This window comes from Megascapheus bottae, chromosome 11 (assembly GCF_031878675.1).
Source record: "Megascapheus bottae isolate mThoBot1 chromosome 11, mThoBot2.hap1, whole genome shotgun sequence".
NCBI classification, from domain to species: Eukaryota; Metazoa; Chordata; class Mammalia; order Rodentia; family Geomyidae; genus Megascapheus; species Megascapheus bottae.
In genome coordinates this window covers 61,551,683-61,574,838 of record NC_143519.1, presented here as the reverse complement: position 1 = coordinate 61,574,838, position 23,156 = coordinate 61,551,683, and the positions used below count along the sequence as shown (strand labels likewise).

The window sequence follows — 23,156 nt, the reverse complement described above, 5'->3', positions numbered from 1 at the left end:
TCCTTCCTTCCTTCCTTCCTTCCTTCCTTCCTTCCTTCCTTCTTTCCTTCCTTTAGTGGTGCCACTACTGTAGCTGAACTCAAAGTATGGATTCTGTTCCTGAGCTTTTTCACCCAAGATTAACCCTCTATTACTTGAGCCATTACAATATTTGAGGCTTTTTGATGGTTCTTTGGTGATGAGAGTATTATATACTTTCTTATCAAGGCTGACCCCCAGTCCTCATATCTCAGCCTCTTGAGTAGCTAGGATTACAGGCACAAGCTACCAGAACCTGGCTCCTCTTCACTCTGCCTTTAACAAAATGGGGAGCTAAATTATGTGGCATTTGTCTATGTCTTGCTTTTTGGAAATGGAGAGAAGCTTTTGCATTATGGAAATAAATAGTATGGTATTTCTTTTTTTTTGTGTGCCAGCTCTGGGCTTGAGCTCAGGGCCTGAGCACTGACCTTGGACTTTCTCAAGGCTAGAGCTCTACCACTAGAGCCTCAGCACCACTTCCCGCTTTTTTCTATGTATGTGGTACCAAGGAATCGAACCCGGGTTTTCGTGCATGCTAGGCAAGCACTTTAACCACTAGGCCAAACTCCCGGCCCCAGTATGGTATTTCTTAAAATATGTCTTAAGCCAGCATTGCAGTCAAAATGACTTTGATTGGGAGAGAGCAAGGAAAGGGATGGCATTGTCCAAAAAGAAATGTATTCTTTACCTGACCCATTTAACTCAACTCTCTGGATATCACCTTTATAATAAATATTAATTTTTTGAAATTACTTTGATTACAATTACAAGAGCATTTCAATTACTTGGAAAAAAAACCACTCATTAGAATTTGGTTGTCTTCATATAGTAACTGTGTAAATCTTTTCATAGGACTCATCCTTGCTTCTACAGTCAACTCAGAATGTCACGGTCAATGCACGCAACTCAGACGGGAAGGTCACAGGCAGGTTAAAAGTGGGTGAGTCCAATTTCCTCACAGCATGTGCCGGCACCAGGTCCATTAATATTATTGCATATATCACATTTTTTTCTCTATTCAGTGCCTCTTTATGAACATGAATTGTCACAGAGACTCATCAGCCACATGGAAAGGAGTACAGGAAACATTGTCCTCAAAACATGGTTCTGGGGCCGGGAGTTTGGCCTAGTGGTTAAAGTGCTTGCCTACCATGCATAAAGACCGGAAGTGGTGCTGAGGCTCAAGTGGTAGACATCTAGCCTTGAGGAAGTCTAAGGACAGTGCTCAGGCCCTGAGCTCAAGCCCAGGACTGGCAAAAAAAATAAAAAAATAAAAAAATAAAAAAACATGGTTCCACGAAACACAGAGTGCAGATTCTGCCCAGGAACCATCTTAAGGGGATTATAGGAAAATACACAAAAAAGGCACACTCTGAGAAGTAGCTAGCAAGAAGTCAGGATCCAGGATACCAAGAATAACTAAGGTAAGTGCAAAGGGCATACCTAGTGTCCTTTAACAGGGTTACTGCAAAAGATCAGACACTCATAGTCCTGTGTCTTCACTTCCACATAGGGTAAACAACTATACAAGCAGAGTTTTCTGCTGGTATCATTTATACTCCACCCATACTAGTCAAATCTCCTGAAGTCACTCACAAGCCCTGGGTTCTAAGGTTCACACAAAAGAGGACCATTTGAGCTAGGGTAAGAAACACAATTATTTATCACAGGATACACACACACACACACAACTTTCTTTCTTTCTGTTTTTCTTTCTTTCTTTCTTTCTTTCTTTCTTTCTTTCTTCCTTTCTTTCTTTCTTTCTTCCTTTCTTTCTTGGCCTGTCCTGGCCATTTAACTCAGGGCCTGAGCACAGTCCTTCAGTTTTTTCAAGGCCAGAGCTCTACCACTTGAGCCACAGCACCACTTCCAGCTTTTTTTTATATATATATGGTACTGAGGAATCAAACCTGGGTCTTTGTGCATTCTAGGCAAGCACTCTACCACTAGGCCAAACTCCCAGCTCCCCACACCCCACTTTTAATGGCCAAAGTAAAGGAACTAAAGTTGCTGACCTCAAGAGGAAAGAACAAGAGCTGAGTCAAAAGCATATTCAATCTTCTCTTCCTCCTCCCTGGCTCCTCTTTTCTTTCATCTCTTCTCTCCTGCTCTTTCCCTCCCCTTTCTTTTTTCACTTGTGCCCCACTCTTCTCATTTCCACTTCCACTTTTCTCTTTTCTCGGTTCAACATTTCCTCCTGGATGTTACACCAGTATTCTTTCTGTCTCTGCACAGCCTATGGAATCCCTTAGCTCTCTTCTGCTTATCTGTAATTCCCAGCCTCAATTCTGTGTTCTCCACAAAACCCTCTACTTAGCCCATCTTTGTTCAGCCAACTGCCCTTGGGTCAACTTTGTATTCCAGTCCATTAGCGAAGGTCAAAAGGATGAGGTCTTATAGGAGTAAAGTCTCATGAAAACTTGCAGAAGGAAAAAGGACTCTTGAGAAAGCCTATACACTCAGCCCTCTGTATCTGTGCCTTCCTTATCCTCAGTTTCAACCAACCACAAAAAAAATATATGAGAGAAACAACTGCACACTGGTAAGTCTCTCCTATAATTGTTGCTACTCAGGAGGCTGAGATGTGAGAATCACTGTTCAATGCCAACCAGGGCAGGAAAGGTGGTGAGATTCTTATCTTCATCTCGGTACTTCCATAGACAAAATGGCCAGTTAGCATAAAACAGCTGGGAAACTCTTCACTCTCTTAAGCAGGTGTTGAAAGCTGTTGTCTAGAGGGATTCATTTGTGATAATAGCAGGGCTGGCAAGCATAACCACTAAGAGGAGTAAGAGAGCTCATGTAATCAACAGCTGGACATAAGAGCTGGTGGAGTGAAAAAATATAATGTTCTGCACCCTCCCCCACCAAGACACAGTGGCACTGGTACAGAGCGGGCACCCTCACTTATATGCAGAATACATGAGTGAGCTGGAAAGCAATAGGGGTGCATTTCTTAGGGGTAGGGAAAGGGCAAACCCCCCCCAAATGACCTTCCAGTCATGTGTCTTCCCCCGTGAAGCAGGAGGTGGGGCCATCTTCTGATAATGGCGGTAATGTGGAGAGCATGGTGAGGTGTCATCTTCTCAAGGAACACGGACTGCTCGAGCCAGTCATTAGTAGGAAGGTCAAACATCCTCAGCTGGTTAATAACAAAAGAAGTAAGCCAGGTGCTGGTGGCCCATGCCTGTAATCTAAGCTACTCAGGAAGTTGAGATGTAAGGCTCACAGTTCAAAGCCAGCATGGGCAGGAAAGTCCCTGGTCTTCTTATCTACAGTTAACTGCCCATAAAAGCCAGTGGAGGTTTGGCTCAAAGTGGTAAAGTACTAGCCTTGAGAAAGAAAGCTTAGCAACAGTGCCCAGGCCCTGAGTTCAAGCCCCAGGACCAGCAGGAAGAGAAGGGGAAGGGAGGGAGGCCAGGGAGGAGAGGAGAGAGATAGAATGGGGGAGGGGGAGAAAGAAGACGGAGGGAGGAAGGGAGGAAGGAAGGAAGGAAGGAAGGAAGGAAGGAAGGAAGGAAGGAAGGAAGGAAGGAAGAAAAAGAAATGTGACTATGTGTAAACAAATTATTTTCTTAAAGTTTTAAATATGAATAAACATCATTATATTCAAGCATGTCTTTGACACAGATGTGCATTCCTGTGGTCAGTGAACTTGAGTCATACACGTAGACTGAACATTTTCAAAGTTGAATCATAAAATCAGTAAAATCGCTGGTAACTGATCTTAAATCTTTCCTTGCTGTGTTGGAAAGGACATGGCTTGCAGAGATTTCAATGAGACTTAAGGTAAATACATTGTAATGACTTGCTTTAACTAATCCTTCAGGTCCCAAAATGGTAGACATCCAGAGTCCGAAGTTTAAAGTCCTCTCTGCACATGGCAAGCCACTGTTTACCGCTGATGAAAAGGAGGTTACGATTGGCACAGATAGACTTCGAGTCACCGGTATGTCATAACGTTACACATTGCCATTACACAGGGGCCGATTCACTCTGCATTCTTCCATGCAGATTGGAAAGTGCTGTTTGAATGTTTTCGCTTTCTTTCCTGGCATTTACTTAAACATTATTTTTATACTCTTCTAAAAGAATGCACTCATCTTCACCAATCACAAATCTTTGTCCATTCTTTTCTTCTACTATCTTGTTACTTTACATTTCTTTCCAACTGGTATAACTCAAAACATGCCATACATACCTGGACCAGCTCTGAAAATCGAGTGTCTGTTTTTCATGCCTCTTTTATGCTTAGGATTATATCAGGTACTTGAATTCCTTATGATTCTATAGCAAATAAACCATAGCTAGCTAGTCTGTGTGCTAGAGCTGGGGCTTGAACTCAGAGATTTATGTTCCAGATTTTTTTTTCTCAAGGCTGGTATAATACCACTTTTATTGAATGGAAGGTGAAATAAAGTTCTCATAAGATTCACTTCTAGAAAGAAAATAATAATTGCTTTGTGAAGACTTTTCAGAACATATTCTAAATTCGCTCACTGAACTTCTGCAAAGACTAGGAGAACAATCAGCTGTTAAATTGTTTCTGACATCTGTGCTGTCCTGAAAACCAAAAGCAACACTATTTCTCACAATATTCCCAGAGAAAACAATATGATATGCCAATGGGCCTAGGAAACAGACTCAACATTAATACACAGTTTTATGTAATACATGTAATTCCTTTGGGGAAAAAAACTATAAAACAAATAAGACTAATCTAATATCACAGCATACTTTAAGGCAGTAGTGTTTTGTTGACTGATTTCATTTTTTGTGCCAGTCTTAGGGCTTGAACTCAGACCTTGAGCACTATCCTTGAGATTTTGTGTTCAAGGCTAATGCTCTACCATCTGTGCCACTTAGGCTTTCTAGTGGCTAATTGGGAATAAGAGTCACATGGACTCTCTCCTACCAGTGCTGACTATGAGATCCTCAGATCTCAGACCCTGAATAGCTAGAATTACAGGCATGAGCTACTTGTGCCCAGCTTGTATTCTTGGTTTTCTTACTAAAACAAAAGGGATACCCTAGAAAATCTAATTAAGGGACATTGATAGTTGCTTAATTAATAAAGACCAAGTATCCCATGTGTCTTTGTGATCAGAAATCCTCTGGTTTGTAGAACGAGACGTCTTTGACATGTGATGGCTTGATAACTTTTAGACTTTAGACTGGGAGTTGGAATTCAGGTCTCTTCTTAAACTGGACCTTGTGGCCCCACCCTGTCATATTTCCAGGCAGTGACAGGGAACATAGCTCCCAAGAGATCTCATGATCCCAGCATGCCCTATTGATGAGCTCGAGTCAGTTTCTGAGGAGTATTTACATTGAGATTAATTGGTAATGACATAATTAAGATCAGGTAATAATCAGATTAGGCACAAAAATACATTTTCCTGAAGACAAAGATGCATTATACTCATAAATTAACATATGGAATTTAAATCCACATATTGTACAACTACTTAAAGATAATTTTAAAATTTGTTTTTTTTAAAGAATACAAAAATGTGGAAAAACATACAAAAGTGGGCACCAGCCAGGCACTGCTGGCTCACACTTCTAATCCTAGATACTCTAGAGGCTAGGATCTGAGGACTGCAATTTGGAACCAGCCTGGACAAAAATGTTTGTGAGATTCTTATCTTCAATTAACCACCAAAAAGCCAGAAGTGGAGCTGTGGCTCAAATAGTAGAGCACTAACCTTAAACAAAAAAGCTCAGGGACATGTTGTGTCCTGGCCCTGAGGTAAAGCCTCAGAACTGGCACAAAACAACAAACAAACACACAAACAAATGCCAACGACAAAAACAATAACAAAAATAGGCATCAATGGTTCACACCAATAAGCCTAACCACAAAGAAACTGAGACCTGCAGATTCCAGATTGAAGCCAGCGCAGGCATGAAAGTTTGTGAGACTTATATTTCCAAGGACCCATAAAAAAAGCCAGGAGTAGAGCTGTGGATCAAGTGGTAGAGCACTAGCCTTGAGCCAAAAAGTTAAGGGACACAGTGCTCAGGCCCTGAGTTCAAGCTCCAATACTGGCAGAAATTTCTTCTTTTAGTTTACTCTCCTTTGTCAATAGTGAATATTTTATATAGAGATATTTTCATTCTTGACTTATATAAGGATATTGTATAGTCGACTTCCCCCCCCAATCTAGATTATAGGACCTGAAATAATTCTTTGTTTTCCTCAAGGAACAGATGCTATGCCAATTATACTTTCATATGTTCTTCATATTTACATAGCAGTGTAAACAAAAAACAAACATATTTACATTGAAATTCAGCAATTATTTAAGAATCATTTCATGAAACCATTTTAGGAAAATTCATTTTTATTATATGCTCATGGTTTCTGAAGAGTATTGACTTTGAGATTGGAATGATTATGATACAATTAAGATCAGATAATATGAACTTTCATCATATGGTTGAGAAATGCTTTTATTAAAGATAATCCATGTGCAGTTATAAATTTTATATCTCCCCATAATTACATTAGCATAATCACTAATTATGATCATCTTAGAAGATAATTGGAGAGACCATAAAACTAATCAAGTTATAGTTGGGTACTGTGGCTCACACCTGTGATCCTAGCTACACAGGAGGCTGAGATCTGAGGATTGCGGTTCAAAGCCAGCCTGAGCACAAAAGAACATGAGACTCTATCTCCAATTAACCACTAGAAAACCAGAAGTGGCACTGTGGCTCATGGGGTCAGGCAGTAGCCTTGAGCTGAAGAGCTCAGGGACAGCACCCAGGCCCAGAGTACAAGAAACACACACACACACACACACACACACACACAAATTATCAAGTTATGCTTCCTTGTAAAATAATGTCACTGGCGCTATGTTATTAATTTCTATAGCCATAATCAAATAAAAATTACCTATGTGAAACTGGGAATGGAGCTTAGTAGCAGAGGCTTGCCTAAAAACACTTGAAAGGCTCTGAGACCAGTATGGATTGATGGACGGATGGATGGGTGGGTAGTAGGGTGGATGGGGGGGTAGGTGGATGGATGGATGGATGGATGGATGGATGGATGGATGGACAGAAGAAAAGTCAAGTAGATAATTTTATGCAAGCAGAATACATTGCATATAAAATGTGTGGGTCTTTTCTTTGCAGGCATTTTGTCATATTACTTACATAAACCCAGAAAACTACACTAATGTTTTTGGCCTTCCTTCTCTTGTTTTCTATTACTCAGGTAGGGAAAGATTGTTCCTTTTAGTTTTTTGTTTTGTTTTGTTGCCAGTCCTGGGGTTTGAACTCAGGGCCTGGACACTGTCTCTGAGCCTTTTTGTGCTCAATGCTAGCAGTCTACCAGTTGAGCCACAGCACCACTTCTGGCTTTTTCTGAGTAGTTTATTGGAGACGAGCATCTCACATACTTTCTTGCCCAGTCTGGTTTCAAACTGCAATCTCAGCTTCGTCTGTAGCGCGTATTTCAGGTGTGAACCACTAGCATCCTGCTTAAAATTGTTACTTTTCAGCTATAGATACCCCTTGCCTCGGAGTGGTAAAGTCGTCATAGAAACTGTGCAGATTGGGCCAGGAGTTTGGCCTAGTGGTTAAAGTGCTTGCCTAGCATGCATGAAGACCCGGGTTCGATTCCTTGGTACCACATACATAGAAAAAAGCCGGAGGTGGTGCTGAGGCTCAAGTGGTAGAGCTCTAGCCTTGAGAAAGTCCAAGGACAGTACTCAGGCCCTGAGCTCAAGCCCAGGACTGGCAAAAAAAAAAAAAAAAAAAAAAAAAAAAAGAAAAGAAACTGTGAAGATTGGCCAGGCACTGGTGGCTCACACCTCTAATCCAAGTTACTCTGGAGGCTGAGATCTGAGGATCATGATTCAAAGCCAGCCCAGGCACAAAAGTTCGTGAGACTCTTATCTCCAATTAGCTATCAGAAAACTAGAAGTAGCCCTTTGGCTCAAAGTGGTAGAGTTCTCACCTTGAGAAAACCCAAGGACAGTGCTCAGGCCCTGAGTTCAAGCCCAGAACTGGCAAAAAAAAAGAAAAAGAAAAAGAAAAAGAAAACTTATTAGTGGATCCATGTCAAGCTAGGGACCATTTGTAAGTATACAGCTCATCCTTGGCTACTCAGAACTAAATAAGTACTGCTCATGTTTTAAATGATGATGCTATATGTGCCACAATCAATCTACTTACTGCATAAAACTATATGAATCTGGTACTCTACCACTTGAGCCATGCTTCCAGCCCTGCTTTTTGCTAATTGCTGATTTCTAACCTTTCTTCCAAGGCTAGTTTCAACCTAGATCCTCTGAGCCTCCAAGTAGCTAGGATTGCTGATATGAACCACCAGCAAGAAACCAGCACCTATTCTTTTCCTTTCTTTTTCTTTTTGTTTTGTGTTGGAGTTTCAACTCAGAGCCTGGGTTATGTCTTTTAGCTATCTTGTCCAAGGATAGTACCCTAACACTTGAACCACAGCTCCACTTCCAGCATTTTGATAGATAATTGGAAATAAGAGGCTCCAGACATTTCTTCTGTGGGTATCTTGTAACTGTGATCCTCAGATCTCAGCTTTCTGAGTAGCAAGAATCACAGGTATGAATCAATGGCACCCAGCTTACTTTTACTTTTATATTTTACAAATCAGTAGATGCAAGGAGAAAAGAAAATAATAAAAAGGATAGGTATATAATGCATAACACTGTGTTAAATTACTTCCCATTCTGGACCAAACACAATATTGTCCATACTTTAAACAAATAAAACATTGTACCATAAAATAAGATTGACGCAATTTATCATGGAAAGTCAGGTGTTTAGTGTAGCCTCACTTTACATGAGGGTCTCTATAATCATTTAGGTTTGTATAAGTGGTATTTTTAAATGATGTAAGTCATTATCACATGCATGAGGATCTGTTTCATATTTGAATATAATTTGCATAGACTATAATCCTATTTTCAAGAACTATTAACCTTTGCTTATATGTTCCTGAGAGTTGCAGTTTATGGTAGTGTTTATGTAAATTATGGTTGTGATTTAAAATTTCCATTTTGTGCTGATTTAAATTCACATGCTACAAGCTATGGTATGTTGAATCCTTGAAGTGCATGATTATTTGTGTCTTCATAGTACTACTCAGAAAGCAGTAGTTGTAATTACAAAGCTAATAGTTGTATAGACTGTGGAAAGGTGTTGTGAGTGGTTGCTGATGAGAACTTGGAGCAAGACTTTCTACCATGGAGGTGGTCTCTCCACCAAGTGTCTGGGAAACCTTCACTTAGCCAATGTATTTTTCAATGCCTAATATCAAAACCAGCACAAAGGCACACTAGAAAAGAAACAGTGTCATCGTTTCAGTGTTTCCTGAAGAGGATAGTCTGCACAGTGTGGAAATGAGTTCTAAGATCCTTGGAGATTCCAAAGAAATTATCTGTGAACTACAGTTGCATGGGAAACTCCTAGGACAGGTTCAGGGCCTAACAGGGTGGAGCCTAAACAGAGTTAGACCTAAGACTGGGTAGGTCCTAAGAGCTTAAGGGTGGGGCCTAAGCAGGGGTGGGATGGAAACAGAGGCGGAGCTTGACAGGATGGAATCCAAAGAGACAGCATCTAATGTAAGTGGGACCTAAGCAAGGGAGTGGCTTAAGACAAAGAAGGGAGCCTACATAGGGGCGTGGCCTAAACAGTGGGGCCTAAGCAGGGATGAGATCTAATCAGGGGAGGGTGGTCAAAGCAAGGGTGGGCTAAAACTAGGTAGAATCTAAGCAGAGACCTACCTAGGTAACCACTTAGGTAAATTATGATGGGTGTGTGTGGATAATGTGATGTTCTGAAATCTTTTTTACTAGCATTCATCCGTGAAATTTAAGAAAAGAAATACATTTAAATGTACTACTAATAATGAATGTGTATTTCCATGTTGAGCCTTCTAGATTTTCACTGAATGGGATTGTTCATTCATTCCTTTACTTTCATGACATTTTCCTACCCCTGGACTACTGCTCTCCTGGAAATTCTTACTCTAAAACTCCATATGTCCATTCAACATAAACAACATATGTTGGTCATTATTTATAATTAAGAAACCTTAGGTTCATATTAAAAACTAGGTCATGTCAATTCCAGTGGGTTATGTCTATAATTCTAACTACTCAGGAGGCTGAGTTCTGAGGATCATAGTTCCACGCCAGTCCAGGCAGGAAAGTCCATGAACCTATTATCTGCAGCTAACTACCAGAAAGCTCAAGGATAGAGCCCAAGCCCTGAGTTCAAGCCCCAAGCCCAGCACAATGTGTGTGTGTGTGTGTGTGTGTGTGTGTGTGTGTGTGTGTAACAGCACATGACTTCCACCTGTGCATCTAGGCCCCAATTGATTGCACACAATCAAGTTCTTAGGCTAATGAATGCATGGAAATATGCTGATTGCTAGAAATTTGAAGGCTTTTAAATGTATAAAATTTTAATATATTTTTCCTAGTAAACCTTAGAAACAAATTGGCACAAGACACAACTTTCATATACACACACAAACATACACAAAATATGTAGACCTATGAAATTTTCAGTAGGAGTATTTCTTTTTTCAGTTTGATAGCGACTGTTCTTGTCTAATCTAAGAATAAATTAGCTGGTTTGAATTCACTATGAACTGTTGATATTGATCAAGAGGTATTCTATTCATAAACTGACATGTTAAGTTGAAAACCTTTTGTACAACTACTTAAAGAAAAAAATGTATTAGATTTTAAGCCAGGCACTGTGGCTTATGCCTGTAATCCTAGCTACTCAGGTGGCTGAGATCTGAGAATCAAGGTTCAAAGTCAACCCAGGCACAAAAGGACCTGAGACTCTTATCTCCAATTAACCCCTAGAAAACTGGAAGTGGGGCTTGGCTCCAAGGGTAGGGTAGTAGCTTTGAGCTAAAGAGCTCAGGGACAACACCCAGGCCCAGGGGTAGGGTGGTAGACTTGAGCTGAAGAGCTCAGGGATAGCGCCCAGATGGAGTTCAAGCCCCATGACACACACACACACACACAAAAAAGTACTAGATTTTAGAAAATCTATAACACATTTGGTTGATAGGACATTATACTCTCAGAAAATTAAGGAAAGAAGATACATAAGATCATATAGGATGACGTTAAATGAAAGGACCTCCAGGATATAGAAATAAAAGCCATATGAGTGATTGTTGTCCTTAATGTACTGTTATCTCTCATCTCTTTTCCTGTCCCTCAGTTATCTCATATTGTTACAGTATTTTACCTTGTGATCTGATTTATTGTATATATGGTTATTTGATTATTTGAAATAGGATAGGGAAGGGGAGAAAACAAGATGAGGGGTGAGGGTGGGGGGAGGGAAATGGGGACCAAAACATGAGAAACGGTGTCAATATTAGTGAAGTAATGCACTTTCTATCTGGTAAATATAATGTAACCTTTCTATTAATTACAATAAAAATATATGAAAAAAAGAAAATTAAGGAGAGTTGTACCTATATTTTTCCCTGCCCCAAATAAATAAATAAATATTATAAATTATTTATTTATTTTGCCAGTCCTGGGGCTCAAACTCAGGGCCTGGACACTGTTCTTGAGCTTTCTCAAGGCTAGTGCTCTACCACATTCCCACCTCACCCCTGAAATTTAAACATCTGCACAACCAAGAATAAAATCTTTGGGCCAAGTTTCCCTTTTCTAAATGCTTGGGGCCAGAATTGTGTGAAGCTTGGCTTTGGGGGAATTTCAGGATGGCTGCACTGGTATATTGAGATATTTAGGGATGAGATAAACGTCTAAAAATCAAGTTTATCTGATTTGTATCTACCTTGTGCACATAGCCTGGTGGTAACTTCATCCATTATCTTTAGAATGCAATGCTTTGACTGCAACCTGTCCACCTAGGTCAGCTCTGGAATTTCCCGCTGCTGGGATTTTTGGATTCAACTCACCCTACCCTGTATAGACTAAATGCTTTATCTGTTTAATGCAATTTATTTCAATGTGTGAATGTGATACCTCTTTGGTTTTTGTTTAGGGCCTGAGGGAGCTCTTTTTGAACACTCAGTGGAGACTCCCCTCGTCAGAGCTGACCCATTTCCAGATCTTAGGTAAGAATTGTTCCAATGCAAACCAGTTTTGTTCAGGAAGAAAGCTGGAGATGTGCTGTGATAATACTGTAATTATTGCAATCAGATTGTTTCTTGTTGCATTTATCTTAGTGTTTTTCATGACCTTTCGCATATAATGTTAGTTATTCAAATCCAAAGTAAGTCAAAGCTCCAAATGATTCTAGAACTTTTTATATTCCCTGTCTGTTCTGTTTCCATCCAGGGTCTGTACTATTCCAAAAACCCATTGTTTTTTCTAGTCTGCCTTCAAAACTAGAGCCAGAGTGATTTGGCTGGGAGCAGTTTGTATAAAATGTTTTCTTGGGGGGGGGGGGGAGTTTGGCCTAGTGGTAGAATGCTTGCCTAGCATGCATGAAGACCCAGGTTTGATTCCTCAGTACACATACATAGTAAAAAAAAGCCGGAAATGTTGCTGAGGCTCAATTGGTAGAGTTCTAGTCTTGAAAAGTCCAAGGACAGGGCTTAGGCCCTGAGCTCAAGCCCAGGACTGGCAAAAAAAAAAAAAAAAAAAATTGTCTGAATTTAGCTTGCAAGAGTTTCAATTGAGCCAGGTGTGTTGGCTCACGCCTGTAATCCTCGCTACTCAGGAGGCTGAGATCTGAAGATAAAGGTTCAAAGCCAGCTGGGACACTGAAGTCCATGAGACTCTTACCTCCAATTAACCACCAGAAAACTGGAAGTGGCACTGTGGCTCAAGGGGTAGGGCAGTAGCCTTGAGTTGAAGAGCTCAGGGACAGCACCCAGGCCCAGAGTTCAAGCCCCGCGACTGACCAAAAAAAAGTTTCATTGAAAACATTTGTGTATCTATTGATATGATAGAATGGTGTATGATTCCTGTTGTGTCCTTGTCTAGGTTTGGAATGAGTGTAATACTGGCTTTGGAGAATAGCATTTCCTCCCTTTCTATCTTATGGAAATTTTTGAGGAGTGACGGTGTTAGTTCTTTAATGATTTTATAGAATTCAGCTGTGAATCCACTGGCTCCTGGGATTTTTCCTATTGAGACATGTATTAACTTAATCATTCTCATTGCTTGTTCTAGCTGTTTAAGTGACATATAACCTCTAGATGCCACTTTTGGTAGGTCAAATCCATATATCTATTTCTTCTATACTTTCTAGTTTATTTGAATATAGGGTCTTTTGTTTGTTTGTTTGTTTGTTTGTTTGTTTTTTGTGGGTCATGGGCTTGAACTTGGCCTGGGCACTTTCCCAGAGCTCTTCAGCTCAAGCCTACTGCCCTACCCTGGAGCCAAGCCCCACTTCCTGTTTTCTAGAGGTTAAGTGGAGATAAGTCTCAGGTCCTTTTGTGCCCTGGCTAGCTTTGAACCTTAATCCTCAGATCTCAGCCTCCTGAGTAGCTAGGATTACAGGCATGAGCCACCTCACCTGCTAAATATAAGTTTTCAAAATATTCCCTCACAAGCTTGGGATTTTATTAGTGTTTTCTGTGGTATTCCTTTTCTTTATCTGTGATTTTATTAAACCAGTCTTTTCCCTCTTCAGATGTATCTTTTCAAAGAACCAACTTTTTGTTCCATTGATTGATGTCTTCGCTGCTATTCATTATTGATTTTGTCTGCTAATTTGAAGTAGGCTTGTTCTAGGCACTTCAGCTTTATCATGTTGCTATTAATTTGAAACCTATTTTATATAGACCTCTTAGCACTACTTTTGCTATGCACCCCAAAGATTCTGGAAGGTTTGTGCTTTGATTTTTTTTCTTACATTCTAGCAACCTTTCACTTCCCCTTTATTTCACTGACTCACTTGTCATTCAGTAATGTGTGGTTCAGCCTCCATGTGTGTGAATACATTCCTTTTTTTTTTTTTTTTTTTTTGCCCCAGTCCTGGGGCTTCAACTCAGGGCCTAGGCACTGTCCCTGACAGGCTTTCTCAAGGCTTGAGCTCTACCACTTGAGTCATAGTGCCACTTCTGGCTTTTTCTGTGTATGTGGTACTGAAGAATCCAACCCAGGGATTTGTGCATGTGAGGCAAGCACTCTACCAAGAGACCACTCTGCTGGCCCACGTATGTAAATACATTCTGTGGCTTCATTTCTTGTTGTGTTCTACCCAATTTTATTATGATCAGACAGAACACAGGAAGTATGGGAATGGGAGGGAAAACTGGGAGAGAACGAGGGAAGGAGTGACACTGTCCAAAAAGAAATGTACTCTTTACCTGACTCTAACTCAATTGTATATCACCTTTATAATAACAATTAAGACAATCTTTTCAAATATAGAAAGTTAACTTTCTTGTATTTACTAATAGTTCCTTTATACCCTAAAAATATCTATTTTGTAGAAAGATCTACAGCTGCTTAGACGAGTGTACGGTTCAGTTTCTGGATGAAACATTCTATAGATATCTGTCAAGTTCACTTGGTGTGTGGTGTCATTTAATTCTTCGTTTCTTTTGTTTATTTACTATCTATTGATAGAAGTGGGCTATTGAAGTCTCCCACAATTATTGTGCTATGGTCTACTCTGGCTTGTAAATTCACAAGTATCTGTTTAAGAAACTTGGGTGTATCAACATTTACTATGTATATATTGACAATTGCAATTTCTCTCGTGGATTGTTCCCTTATCAATATAGAGTAACCTTGTCTTTTAAAGTCTCATTTTACCAGAAAAAACTAACTACAGTTGGCAAAACATTTTTCCTTTAGTCCTAAGCCGTGTGTGTGTGTGTGTGTGTGTGTGTGTGTGTGTGTGTGTGTGTGTGTGTCAGCCATAGGCCTTGAACTCAGGGCCTGAACATTGTCCTTGGGATTTCTCAAGGTTAACACTCTACAACTTTGAGCCACAGCACCACTTCAGGCTTTTTCTGTGTATGTAGTATCTAGGAATCGAACCCAGGGCTTCCTGCATGCTAGGCAAGCACTCTACCACTAGGTCACCCAGCCCTCTTTGTGTGCTTTTGTAGACAACAAATAGGTCTTGCCTTTTATTCCAACTTGCCATTATATAGTTTCTGAGTGGGGAGTTGAGATCATTCACATTCCCTATTAATGCTGAAATATATTTCATGTTTCCTGTCATTTTGTTTTAATCATGCTTACTTCTTTCCTATCCCTCCTATGATAATCTACTCATCTAGTGATGCTTTGCTAGCCATTATTTTTCCTGTTTTGTCTTCATCTTTGTAAAATTCTTGAAATATGTTCTATAGTGATTGTTCCTGTACTTCTGGATTCCTATAGGTTTACTTTATAGTGGAAGGTTTTTATTTTTCTCCCCAGTTATGAAGGATAGTTTTGTAAGATACTTTATTCTAAGTGGACAATTATCTTTTAGCATTTAGATTATGTTCTTCTATGCCCTCCTTCCACAAGCCTTGAGTAAAAAGCCAAACAAGAGGTCTTGAGTTCAAACCCTAGTACCTGAATTAAATAAATAACTATTCCATTTTGATTATTTCTTGCTAGACCTTATCACCTAAGACTTCAAAATCATTGGCATGGAGTCATTCATTGAATTTTATGGATAGTTTATTCTATTTTCTTTTTTTCTATTCTCTTTAATGCAAGGTATGTGTGTGTGTCTCCTAGGTCAATATTAACAATTACATGACTAATACTATTGGTATAATTTTCTTCTCTGTATCTATAATTTTCTTGTTAAAACTCCCTCTATAATGATCCTTTAGTTTTCATTTTCAGATATAAACCATGTTTACTTAATCTTCCTGCAAGTTGTTGCCATTTTGCAATGTCATTTTTTTCCTCTTTATTTGTTCTTCTATTAACATTGCCACATCTGGTCCCTCTTTTCCTTTCTTCCCTCTTTCTTTCTCCTTCCCCTCCTTCCTCTTTTTCTTTCTTCCCTCTTTTGTTCTCCTTCCCCTCCTTTCTTTCTAAAAGAAATCTTTCCCAAAACCTGTCCAAATATTTTATTGTTTCATAAACATGGATCATATTATCCTTCGATATGTTTTTCTCCATCAAATACTTAATACTCTAATAATTTCATAGTTAACTCACAATGGCATTTGTTTTGTGGTTTGCTAGGGTAAGTTTAAGCCCCGCCACCTAAATTGCACAGAATTAGGACTGTTTAATCCAGTTGTAGAAGGAATAATCTTTTAGGTTACAGTTGGTAAAATACATATTTCTTTTTTTTTGTCTGAAACTCAGTGTCTGGTGCTTTTGCTCATTAGTTGACACTCTACCACTTCAGCCATGCTTCCAAATATTTCTTGACTGTTATTTCCAGATTTATCGATGAACAGTGCATAGTATGCTGATATGTTGAGAAAGATAAAGATGTCTTGTCAAGTATATGTTTGATGCTAGGATATGGGTAGAGAGTTTATAGGGTAGCTGGTTTTTTTTTGGGGGGGGTTGTTTTGGGGTTTTTTGTTTTGTTTTGTTTTGCCAGTCCAGACACTGTCCTTGGGCTTTCTCAAGGCTAAAGCTCTACCACTTGAGCTACAGCACTACTTCTGTTTTTTTTCTATGTATGTGGTACTGATGAATCGAACCCAGGTCTTTGTGCATGTTAAGCAAGCACTCTACCACTAGGCCAGACTCCTGGCCCAAGGGTGTCTGTTTTCTTCACTGTGTTGACCAGACTGACCTACAAACACGTGGGCACCAGAGATCTTCCACGGGCAGCCTTCTGGGATCACAAGCCAGTGCCACTGTGCCTGGTACAGGAATTGATTTTCAAATCATACTTTTCTTGTTCATTTGTTTGTTTTCTCTGCAGGCTAGAATCTCCCACACGGAGTCTGAGCATGGATGCTCCAAAAGGGATTAATATAAAAGCTCACGCTGGGAAAATTGAGGCTCTTTCTCAAATGGACATCCTTTTGCAGAGTAGTGAAGGAATGGTGAGTTGAATGAATACAACTCCTGCTGTGTTTCCTAATGACATTTCTTTAACATTCACATCATGAAGGTGTCAAGACATTACAGTCATTTATAACAAAAGGTTACAAAGGGCATATGGTAGGAAGCATGAAAGGCAAGCAAATGACATTCCCCCACTGAAAGAAACGTTAGAATAATTACATATTAGAGCTGATTAACCTTTCATTCACTTTCATGACCAATATATGTGTAATACTAGTTATTCAGGAAGTTGAGATCTGAGGATCACCATTTGAAGACTACTTAGGCAGGAAATTCCATGAGACTCTTATATCTACTTAAGCACCAAAAAGCTAGAATTGGAGGTGTCATCTAAGTGATAAACCCCAGCACTGAATAGAAAAAGCCCAATAAGGGCATGAAGTCTTGAGTTCAAGCCCCAGCACTGGTAAAAACAAGACAAACGAACAACAATGACAAAAATCCACTTTGTTATTGTCAACTTTAAAAAAAGAAAACCCACAGATTTTCAGCACTTACAGAGAATGTCAATTTTACCTTTCCCTGGTATCTAACTTCTTTGATAAGGGCAGTCACTGGAGTCACCTGTAGATGACAAGAGTGCAATGCAATTGCCCTGAGCAATGTGCCTTTCGGTTTAAATGAAAATGAGAGATGGAAAACAGGAGCATGGAGTTTGGAATCAGGATCTCATGCTTGGTAGGCAGATGCTATGCCATTTGAACCACTCCTCAATCCCCTTTTTTCCTCAGTGGTTTTCAAGTACGTGGTACAAGGAATCAAATCCGCTTCTTTGTGCATGCTAGGCAAGCACTCTACCACTAGGCCAAACTGGTCTTAATTTTGAAATGGTATTACTTACTTCTGTAACTTATTTCTGTAACATCTTTACAAGTAATTCACACAGCCAGGCCCATAATTTGAAGTTGATATTCCTTATCCCTAGGAGCTGTTTGTTCAAAATGAAGAGACAGACATCTAAACTCCAAACATTGTCCCCAAAAGGCAAATGAAGATGACTGAGACAGTGGCGTGTGGCTACCAGTGGCCAGCTCAGTGGGAGAGTAGGAAATGAATCAACAAAGCCAGAGACTGGTGGCTCATCCCTATAATCCTAACTACTAAAGAAGCTGAGATGTGAGGCTCAGTTTAAAGCCAGCCTGGACAGCAAAGTCCCTAAGATACTTATCTCTAAAGCCAGAAGTGAAGCTATGTCTCAAGTGGTAGAGTACCAGCTACCTGAGCAAGAGCATGTGTTTGTGCATGTGCGTGCACACACACACACACACACACACACACACACACACACACACACGCACAGAATTGGCCATCAGAAAGATCAGTCACAAGAAAGTATAGGGAACAGACCAGGAACTTAAAAGCCTAGTGGTGGAAACAAAAAAGCTGTATGTAGGCAATGACAGCAGCTTGAAGATGTTCTACACTTTCAGTGATACTCACCAGATTTTGAATCCTCTGTGCCTGTGTCCCTGCCACAGGACAAGCTCTGCCAGCATGCTTCCATGGCTTTCATCTTCCACTTCATATGCAAGGCCAGCAGGAACCCTTAGACCAGAGTTCTATAGAATTCAGGGGACACAATTCTACTGCTCATCAATAGACTTGATTCCCTGAAAATGTAACAGTGAAATTCTCTTCAATATAACTAATAAAAAGATTGGAATTCCTAAAAGAAAGCCATAGAAATTAAATGGAGGAGGGGAATTTCTGAAAGAGAACCATAGAAATTAAAGGGGAGGGGGAAGGAGATGAGGGAATCTAACTTGGTTGGCAAGGAAGAAAGTTATGTCTACCTATACTGATTTTAGTTCTTTTAATGAATGAGTATGTCCTGGGATAGCTAAGGATTAGGCTCAGTATGTGGATTCTTTAACAAAAAGGTCCTTAAGCTTCCCTGTCTGATTTTATTTACACTTTGGTTTGGTTCATTTATATGTTCGGAAATGAGTCACTTTCATTATATTTAACTAGCTTAAACAGGCAGCTCCTACCTGTAGCCCTAGCTAGTCAAGAGGCCGAGGTTGAACAGTCTCTGGAGTGGATATTCTTACCTCCAATTACCCTGAATTCAAATCCCAGTACCAGCACAAAAAGAAATAATATATAATTGGGCTTTCGTCTTGGTGCTTGATGCTTTCAGTATCTAGTACAGTCTAACGGGCTTCAAATAATAAAACATTAGGGAAATGGTTGATAGCTAATAAGGTGAATTTAGCTGTCTCTTATCGGAGAACACATTACAAATAAAATCAGGATACATTTCAATATTCACAAGTAAAATTTATTATGATAAACCTATTTCTTTGGATCTTTATGGGACCTTAATGAGATGATTTAATGTATGAAAAGACTATTTTTGTGATATGATTTTAAAATTCCTATTTTTTTAGAGCATAGTATCATAAAGCTGAACATCAATGCAGTTTATTGAACAGAGATCTTCGGTAAGGCTCTGATTTGGTGAAGGATCTTTTTTGTATATATGTACCAATATTGGGGTTTGAATTCAAGGCCTCATACTTTCACTTGGTGTTTTTGTTAAAGGCTAGTGTTCCACTCCTTAAGCCTTACCTCCACTTCTGGCTTTTCTTTGCTGATTAACTAGAGATAAAATTCTCACTGGTTCTGGTTTCTTCCTCATTCAACCTCCCATCTCTGGCTTTCCCCAAACAGCTTGTGATTGACTCAGAAACCCTGTGCTTACCCAAGCTGGTGCAGGGAACCTGGGACCCCTCGGGCAGCTCACAGGAACTGTATGAAATCTGCGTGTGTCCAGATGGAAAGCTGTATGTCACCATGGCTGGTGTGAGTACCACATGCCAGGAGCACAATGATATCTGTCTTTGAGCCACAGCCTGTCCAGAGCACCAGTCTTGCTAGGAAAGCTGAGAAGTGTGGCCCTGACTTTTTACATTTGGAAAGGAGGCTAGAAAGACATTCTGCAAGTCTGGGGACAAGATACGGAAGACATGTACTTTCCAAAAAACTCAAGAGAGCAAAGCATGCCAACATTAAGTGTTTGGCCAAGACGTGACTTCCAACATGTGGATTAGACACAAAGGCAACAAAACATCAAAAGAATGTTATTTGCTTTAAAGGATTGGTTGGTTGTGATTAAAAACAAAACAAAACAAAACACCGTGACTTTCCTCATCCCAGCCTCTTTCCCTCCTTATACAAAGTCAATGTTCAATGAAATGTTGAGTTGCTGTGTAAATTAATTTGTTATTTAACAGCAGATATCTAACACCTCACAAAAGTAGCACTGACTCATACAGAAATGAGCCCAAGGCTGGGTGTCAAAGCCAGTGGCTCATGCCTGCACCTCTAGCTACTCAGAGGAAGCTGAGATATGAAGATTTCAGTTTGAAGCCGGCCCAGGCAGGAAAGGGTATGAGACTCTTACCTTTAATTAACTTCCCCTAAAAGGCCAGAAAAGAAGCTATGACTTAAAGAATAGAGTGCTAGCCTTTAACACAAAAGCTCAGGGACAGCAAACAGGCCCTGAGTTCAAACCCTAGGACTGGCACACAAAAAAAGAGGGGCCCAATGTATTAGTTCTCCCTTTAGTCTAAGGCAGTATGTTAGGTGTTACAGGAAAATCTTCAGGCTTAGAATTTGATCTGTTGCTACCTTTGTAGCCAAGGGAATAAATTACACAAAAATGAACTGTGCTTTCTATGTGTGGTCAATGAGCAATAAAAACCAAACTTCGTTTTACATTCTTTGTAAGACTCTTCCTTTAATCTTTACAGCCCTCTGAGTTTAGGCATTATTTTTCTCCCAAATGACTGTGATAAGCTTTATCTAACAAGACTTGACAAGGTGACAGGTACTACTGAAATTAACCCCAAATGTGACTGTATAATTGCACAGCCATTATCAGTTGGAAAAACATGTAATTTTTATTTTACTATATATTTTTTGTCAGTTGTGGTGCTTGAACTCAGGCCCTAGGCTCTGTCTCTGAGCTTTCTCATTCAAGGCTAGAGATCTACTACTTTCCTTGAGCCTCAGCATCAGTTCTGGGTTTCTGGTGGTCAATTGGGATAAGAGTTTTATAGATTTGCTGCCCTGGCTGGCTTCAAACTGCAGTCCTCAGAACTCAGCCAGTGGCATGAGCCATGGGAGCCTGGCTGGCAAAAAATACATTTATACAGTCTCACTCTACCTAAATACCAAACTATGTAACAAAGGTATAAATAGATAACACTGATTTAAGTGAAGTCAGTGTAGCCCAAAGGGTTTCATCTGTCAATGTCAAATGGCTGACCTGCTCCGCTTGGTAGCTCAGCCCTTCTGCCCAGAAGACCCAGGCTGGATGCAGCTGCAGAGATGCAGATTCTTATATTGCATGGAAATGTGTCCCACATCTATGGGCTTGGTAAATTCAACATGGAACGTAGGGAAATGTTTTGGTGCAGGTCACTCACTGTGTTGGGGACTGACTGTGGGGTCAATGACCTTGGACCTGACCTTGGACCTACACAACTGTATACACAAGGAAGTAACTCTGATCAGGATGACTTTAAGCAAAGTCAATCAGTTCTTATCATGATGACTTTAAGCAATGTCAATCAGTTCTTATCATGATGACTTTAAGCAATGTTAATCCTTTCTCATTTATCCTATATGTGATTTGTTTACTATTTTGTATGAATGTAGCCTCTGGCAACTCCAAGTTTTAAGAAGAGTATTTAAGGTCGGAACTTAAAATAAACGAGAGAGTCTTAGGCGGCAGTCTGGAGCTCACAGTCTTCTTGGACTGCTGACTTGGGCTATAGTCCTCCCGAACTCCATCTGTTTGTCTCTCTTCTATTTTTTCCTAGTCCTTGCCCCTATTTCAGGAATCCCAATCCGCGAACCCTGGTTTGCTGCCGGCTGGCCCCGGCAACTGGCGCCCGAACAGGGACCCTGAAAATCTGGGACGAAGGCGAAGGACCCCCCCCCTGTGGTGAGTAACACATCGTAGGACTATTAGGAGAGTGTATAGTCAGGAGAAAAAATTATGGGTCAAGTTAATAGCTATATGTCATATTTACCGATCTTAACAGGCCTACTTGAAGCCCACGGAATGTGGTTGGAAAAAGGGGTGCTTCAGAGCTTCCTACAGTTTCTCGAGGAGGCATGCCCGGGGTCTATAGAGGAGGAATTCCAAAAAGCCTGGCAGGGGATAGGAAAAAGAATTAAAGATTATTATAATGTATATGGCCCCGAAAAGACCCCAGTAGAGGCTATTGATGTATATAATTTAGTAAGTGAAGGCATAGATCCTGAACATGAGAATGCTGAATTTGAATTAAGGGAACTTTATGAATTAAAGGACCCTTCTGAAAAACCTGAGGCTGAGCCATATGCCGCAGCCCAAGAGAGTCTAAGTGAGATCTTGGAAAGGGAACAACAACCAGTAGATATTGAGTATCAGAATTCAAATTTTAATATGAGGGAGGAAAGTTATGATGAGCCGATGGAGGACCGGATAGCTACAATAGAAAAGAGGTTAGAAGAAATGCTACATCTACTATCTAAAATGGGGATAGAGCAGAGAGCCCCTCCAGAAGTAGGAAGGAGATATGACCCTCAGGCCACTATGGTTTCTGATTCTAAATCCTATCCCTCACACCCACCGCCTCCGGCTGCAGCCTTACGGCCTCAATCCCTTTTCCAACCTTTCAAGCCTAAAGGCCCTAGCAATAAGTCCCTTTTAACAGGCACTACAACCAGGCACAGTGCATCGCAATTAAACCTGGCTCAGGCTGCTAGAGAGAGGGAAGATATTTCAGAGCCTCGATGCTTCCCTAGTTTAGTTGATCAGGATGAACAAGTATACCATCAACCTGTTACTGTTAAACTATTGCAGGATTTAAAGAGTGCCTGCTCCCAATATGGGCCAACTGCCCCTTTTACTCAAGTAATATTAGAGGCCGCGTGTGCTGGTATTGTATGCCCAAATGACTGGAAGCGGCTTGCCAGAGCATGCCTTGGTGCGGGAGAGTACTTATTATGGGAGACAGAGTTCACTGCACAGTGTCGGGCTAAAATTGAAACAAATAGGTCTAAGAACCTGCCTTACACTTTTGATCAGTTGTTAGGAGAGGGAATCTATAAAAACACCGAAGATCAATTGGGTTATGC

The 23,156-nt window shown here is 40.3% G+C and overlaps 1 protein-coding gene across 1 annotated transcript in view; it reads left to right on the top strand.

Annotated features, from left to right (window-relative positions):
* The window catches only part of Sgcg (sarcoglycan gamma), a 46,722-nt gene extending 25,981 nt beyond the window's left edge, over positions 1–20,741 (top strand). The window contains exons 4-8 of the mRNA XM_090342399.1: positions 874–961; positions 3,851–3,970; positions 12,064–12,136; positions 16,876–16,999; positions 19,695–20,741. Coding sequence (XP_090198525.1) covers positions 874–961; positions 3,851–3,970; positions 12,064–12,136; positions 16,876–16,999; positions 19,695–19,868 — 579 coding nt within the window. The 3' untranslated portion in view covers positions 19,869–20,741. The remainder of the gene's footprint in view (positions 1–873; positions 962–3,850; positions 3,971–12,063; positions 12,137–16,875; positions 17,000–19,694) is intronic.
* The last annotated feature ends 2,415 nt before the right edge of the window (positions 20,742–23,156 follow it).